This window comes from Pelodiscus sinensis, chromosome 1 (genome assembly GCF_049634645.1).
Source record: "Pelodiscus sinensis isolate JC-2024 chromosome 1, ASM4963464v1, whole genome shotgun sequence".
Classification (NCBI taxonomy): Eukaryota; Metazoa; Chordata; order Testudines; family Trionychidae; genus Pelodiscus; species Pelodiscus sinensis.
The window spans coordinates 133,888,474-133,894,473 of record NC_134711.1 but is presented as its reverse complement, the minus strand read 5'-3'; the positions used below and the strand labels follow the sequence as shown (position 1 = coordinate 133,894,473).

At 54.9% G+C, this 6,000-nt stretch overlaps 1 protein-coding gene across 2 annotated transcripts in view; it reads left to right on the top strand.

Moving 5' to 3' along the window:
* The first annotated feature begins 1,506 nt into the window (after positions 1–1,506).
* LOC102443957 (alpha-2-macroglobulin-like) overlaps positions 1,507–6,000 on the top strand; it is a 64,588-nt gene continuing 60,094 nt past the window's right edge. Inside the window, exon 1 of one of the 2 annotated variants that reach the window (XM_075902356.1) lies at positions 1,507–1,666. In XM_075902356.1, coding sequence (XP_075758471.1) covers positions 1,578–1,666 — 89 coding nt within the window. In that variant the 5' untranslated portion in view covers positions 1,507–1,577. The remainder of the gene's footprint in view (positions 1,667–6,000) is intronic. The other variant, XM_075902349.1, reaches the window with a different exon arrangement.

Here is a 6,000-nt window from a genome sequence, read left to right as displayed (position 1 = left end):
GACTGACTAGAGGAGGGAAAGGGGACACCATTCTCCAAACTCATGGAGGTCCCAAAACTTCTGTAGCATCTCTGTAGATACAGTGAATGGGAATGGGTTGGTTCCCTGCCCACGTGAGGTACCGGGCTCCAGTTTCTCTCCGGGGTGCCAGAGGGTTAGTAGTGGAGGTAAGTGGCTAACGCCCCAGCGGAATGCAGTATTGCCAACGCTTGAGATTTTATTGGAGGTGACAGCTATTCAGAGGGGGCTGGAGCTCTCCTTGTGTGGGTACAAGATAATACTGGGGCTAGAAGTCCAGAGATAGTCCTCTGCCATTGCCATGCTCATAGGAGGGGAGGGCCACTCTAGACGGCTCCTCTGCTCCTCCCCACACTCCTCTCCTTTCTGCAGCTGCCTGGGAAGCGGCGGGAAGAGACTTGGTTCTCTCCCCCCACACACACATACTGCAGCCTCCTCCCCTCAGAGGGGTAAGAGCCCCAGTAAAAACATATCTGAGGCTGGAGGTGGGGGCCGTGTAGGGAACTGATGAAACTTGGGGCACACACACTGCCTCCCTGATTTCCACAGGTGTTCAACCCCAGCTCTGTCCCTAGGCCTTGCCCTCACTCCACTCCTTTCCCCAAAGCCCCTCCTACATCCTATTCCCATCCCTGTCCCGCCTTTCCTGCCTCCCTCCAGCCCTTCTCCCCCAGCATCTCTTGCCTGCTGCTGAACAGCTGAACCCAGGCAGGAGGGAAGTGCTGGGCGGGAAGGGGAGGAACTGATCCGCAGCGCTGCTGGTAGGGGCTGAGCACCCACTGTTTGCCCTCTGGGTGCTCCAGGGCTGGAGCCCCCTTGGAGTCGACACCTGTGCCTGGGGCCCTGATGGGGGTGAGGAACAGGCTTAATGCCCGGACATGGGTGAGAGTTCCAGCAGCAGGGCCCAAATTCCCATCACCCCTCCCCCTTCTGGTGGAGAGGGCCAGACTGACAGCTGTGCACAAAGTGGGGAGGCCTGGGGAGCTCCAAAGACAAAAATCACAAGGGGGGGGGATAAATCTTAAGACTTGCTGGACCAATCTGCTGCTGCTGCTGAGACCTGGCTTGCGCTTGTTCATCTCTTGTGTTTGGCCGTCCAGGGGGTGGGGCCAAGAAAGGTTACTCTGGCCGCCCTGGGCAGTGTTTGGAAGCTGCTTCCAACCCCCACCGAATGCTGGGCTGGCCCGGTAATGAACTACAGGCCCCCGCCCCCCACGGCAGGGTGCTGCTGGAGTGAGGCAAACGGGTGTGGGTGTGACTGGTTCAGACACAGGACAGTGTCTCACATGAACATCAACAGGAAATACCCAGCCCCCCAGCATGTCAGGGTCTGGCCAGGGACAGTCTCTGTGCCAAGAGTCAGAGCTGCTGGGCCTGGCTCCTCCTCGTGTACCTTTCCCCATTTCCCAGATGGTCCTGGCACCCTGCCCTTCTCTCGCCCCTCCCAGGGGCTGTTTGCAGAGAGCAGCATAAAGGGGCCGATCTGAAGAGAGCCCGGGTGCAGGGAGCCAGCAGACAAGGCTGAGTGTCTGCCTCTCTCACCAACCTTGCGCTGCACCATGGGGAAAGACAAGCTGCTGGGTGGCCCGAGCATCTTCCTCCTGCTCCTCTTCCTCCTCCCCGGAGGCACCTCACCCACCACCGAACCGTAAGCTGCTCATGCAGAGGGGGCTGGTGCTGTCTTCTCTTTTATTTCCTTCATTCCACTCACAATTGTGCTAATGCTCCTCCATCTTTAGCTACAGCCCCCTGCTATTCCAGACCTGGGCTCCCCTCACAGCCCTGCCAGTGCCCCACAGCCCTACCCTGCATCCTCCTTCTATTCTAGCCCTGGGCTCCCCTCACAGCCCTGCCAGTGCCCCACAGCCCTACCCTGCATCCTCCTTCTATTCTAGCCCTGAGCTCCCCACACAGCCCTGCCAGTGCCCCTCAGTCCTGCCCTGCAGCCCCTTGTTATCCCAGCCCTGGGCTCCCCTCACAGCCCTGCCAGTGCCCCTCAGTCCTGCCCTGCAGCCCCCTGCTATACCAGCCCTGGGCTCCCCACACAGCCTGGCCAGTGCCCCTCAGCCCTGTGCTGCAGCTCCATGCTCTAGTCTAATCTGAAGCACTCAGACAGCTCTCTCTGGATATCTCTCTACTTAGACATATACACGTGTTTGGCTCTCTCTCTGTGGCTTGTGGGCAAAGTGCCAGCTGCTTAGTGGTGCCTTTGGGAATGAGCCCTACTTCCCTTTCCTGTGAGGGCTCAGACAAGTGTTTCTCTCTTCTCCTCTTTAAAGCCAGTTGCTTCCCTTGGCAACCATAGAGGGTGCTTTGTTCCAAAGAGAGTCTGTGACCTAGATTCCTTTGTCAGCACCGACCCTGGCAATGGCACATTCTGCTGGAATGGCCACTTCCTCTGGAATGGGTAAAGAGGGGGTGTAGCTAAAGACAGCCAGGATCCGGGCATTCTCAGAGTATCCCTTTAGCAGTGTCGATGGACACAGAATTTTTTTTTAATGGAACTCAGCATAGATTAAAGTATTTGCCCTCCAGTGCACACCCACTTCTCCTTGGTGCAACACACCTCTTCACTAGTGTACATGAGCAGGTGCAGTTTTCACTGCCCTGCTTCAGTGGGGGATGGATCCTGTCCCATAATTCCAATGTCAGGTCTCTTAACCCAATGGAACCCAATTGTTTGTGTGTGACACAGCAGTGCCAACCCCCTTATGGACCAGGGCCCTGAACTGTGCTTGGCTTTATACAAATACACAATAGGGAGACAGTCTCATAGCTGCCTGGGAACCGGAACTGTCACCAGAAAGCCTGACATTTTAAAATTTCCTTTCATTCCAAGTTGGGACTTGTAGTTTAAATTTTGGGAAGATGATAATTCCAGAAAAATTTTATTCAGAAATATAGAAATGTTTCATTTTGATAATGTCACATTTTTATGATAATGCTAAATAATTATAATATAAAATATCATCATATATATAGCAGCCCAATGTCTTAGAGTCTGTAACGCCGAAATGCTGGCTGTTCCCTCTGGGCGGTGCTGTTGCCTGAAATGCTGGCTGTTCCCTCTGGGCGGCCCGTGCTGCATGGGGAGTGCAGGGCCCAAATGGCCGCTTGCGCCGCTTGCTCCCCCGCGGCAGCCTGGCTGAGCGGCACAGAAGTCAGCCAAGTGCCATGGCGGGAGGTGAAGGGAGGCAGGGCGGTGATGTGCTCCAGGTCCCGCCCCCTGGCTGTGAACGTCACTGCCTCATCCCCTTTCGCCTCCTGCTGTGGTGCTCGGCTGACTTCTGTGCCACTCAACCGGGTCACCGCGCGGGAGCAAGAGGTGTAAGCGGCCATTTGGGCTCCACGCTCCCCATGCAACATTGGGAGCGCAGTGCCCAAACGACTGCTTGCGCTGCTTGCTCCTGCACAGGGAGCATGGAGCCCAAATGAGAGGCAGGAGGGGGAGGAGAAGAGAAAGAGAGAGATGGAGAGAGAGCCAGGAGGCGGAGGAGAGCTGAGAGAGAGAGGGGGAAGCAGGAGGAGGAGGGGAGAGAGAGAGAGAGAGAGAGACAGACAGACGTGGAAGAGAGACCCGAAAATCCTGTCTTATGACAGGCTATTGGCTAGTATATGTTATAATACAGCATAGTATTAAAATCAAAATAAAACATTTTGATGTTATTAAAATGAAAATAATTGAAACAATCTGTCTTCTCATTTTTCTACCGGGCACTGGTCAAACTCAACAAGTTCCATTTCACTAAACTACGCTTTCTGACAGAAAACAGTTTCATCAGACGTTTTCACCCAGCTTTATTCTATTGTGAGCAAGTAGCTTCTATTTGGTCAGGCTTGTCTGTGCCCTGCACGTTTAAAGGATGAGATGTGCTCTCTCTGCAGCAAAAGCAGCTGCTTTTTGGGGTTTGGTTACATTGTGCTGCACAGGAGAGGCCCAGCTCTTCTCTCTCCATCTGTCTTACAGGCTGTGTCTATACAGCAGCGTTATTCCAAAATAACACAGTCCACATCTACACACACGCAGTTATTTTGACATAATGTTTTTTGCAACATCTTGCAAGTTTTTGTGCAAGAGCGGCCGCTTTTGCACAAGATCGCGCCAGTGTAGACACAGCCTCATTGTACGAGGAGTAAGGGAAGTCAGGGGAAGAGTGCTCTTTTTCAAATAACTGCTGTGTAAACATGAAAATAAGTTATTTCAATTTAAGTGACGCAATCAGCATTGCTGAAGTTGCGAAGCTTATTTGGAGTTTAGCCCTGCTGTGTAAACATGGCCATGAGACCTGACTTTTGTCCAGTCTCGTTCCCTCAGTCTAAGGTAAAGTTCACGCAGGCTGAGAGGGCAGAAGTAGAACAGAATGTGAGGCACAGTCACCAGTTTCATTTTGCTCTAGGAGGCATTTTGCAAACTGTTTAATGAAGTAACTGTCATAGGAGTGTGTTGTATATATGCCTAGTTTAGTCGACACACCCTGCCCAAGCTGGTGGAGGGAAAGGAGAGTTCGTGTTCTCCAGGAAGCTGAAAATAATCTGACAGCTTTGGCTGGGATATCAAGTGCTCAAGTGTGTTTGTGGCGGAGCTGCTAGTGTTATTGATGCTGGGTGGTGAGCCTGCTGGACTGGAGCCCCAGGGGTGCTTTGGGTTGCTCATTCATTGTGGCTGGGGGATTGTATTGAGGGGAGGGGTGAAGGGGAACCAGGGCTTCTCACTTTCTGCTTCTACCCCAGCCACAGGCAAGGGCTCCATTTTGGGAGGGCAGAAGGGGCTAAAACTCCCTGTACCAGGAAGCTCCTTGCTCTTTTTCCCCTTCCCTCACTACGGGGGAGAAAGGGGAAGCACACAGTTTGTGTCGCTCACTTCTCTGCTCCTCTGCTCCCCAGCCAGGAGTGAGAGGAATGCTGTGTACACCCCCTCATTCCCTGCTAATGAGGGGAAGAGGAGGAAGAGTGAGCAGCATCCCGGTGTGGGGGGCTGCACTTCCCCTCTCTCTCCCAAAATGGCTCTGCCATTAGTTCCAGGCTGATTGCCATGACCCATCAGGGAAGGAGGGGGCACCAGGCTGCCTGCTCAGGAAATGCCACCGCTGCCTCTAGCAGCCCAGGAGCAACTGCAGGAAACTGCCTGCTGCCTTCTTACGACTCAGCTACTCACTGATGATCTCATATTGTGTTAATTGTAGGCGCTGACTCCATGGATGCTCATACCCACTGATGTGCCCCTCCCCTCGTCCCCAGCCCACCCCACCCCAGTGCCTCTCCTTCCCTCCAAGTGCCTCCCACCTGCACACTCAGCTGTTCAGTGGTGGAGGGCGGAGGGGGACTGGTGCCAGACAGGGGACAGGAAGAAGAGGGGAAAAGGCAGAATAGGGCAGGAAAAGTTGGGGCCAGGCACACTGGGACTGAGTGACTCATCGGGGGGATAACCCCAGATGCAGGGGAGTGGAAGGTTCAGGATCAGACCCTTTCAGATGCTGGGATGCTGCTCTGCAGCCCTGGCTGGCGGCTGCTCGAGCGAGCCAGGCTGGGGAGGTAGTGTCCCCTCCCGGCTTGGGCTCCAGAGCTGGGCTAGAGGGCAAGTGAGCCTCCTCCTAGCACATTTCCAGCTCACTCAGCCATGGTCCCTGGCAACCAATCCCAGGCAGGGTGTAGGAACTGCTTCCCCAGCCAGGATCTCCCAGGCAGCTGCCTGGCTGCAGAGCAGCAACTGGAAAGGGCCAGTGGCCCCCTCCTGGCCTCCCATCCACCAGGGAGAGCAGCAGATAATGTGGGCACATGTGGAGTGGGGAGATCCTGGTGGCCCCAGGCTGGGTCTGGGGGATGGGCATGGCAAGGGGAAACACTGACCTCACCTTTAGCTCATGCTCCCTGTTGTGGAGAGGCACCAGTCATCAATGAGACACCCTCGGGGGAGGGGGTGGGGCAGGAGTGGGAAGTGGTCAAGCGGGATGGGAAGAGACGGGGTCAGGAAGGAGCAAGAGC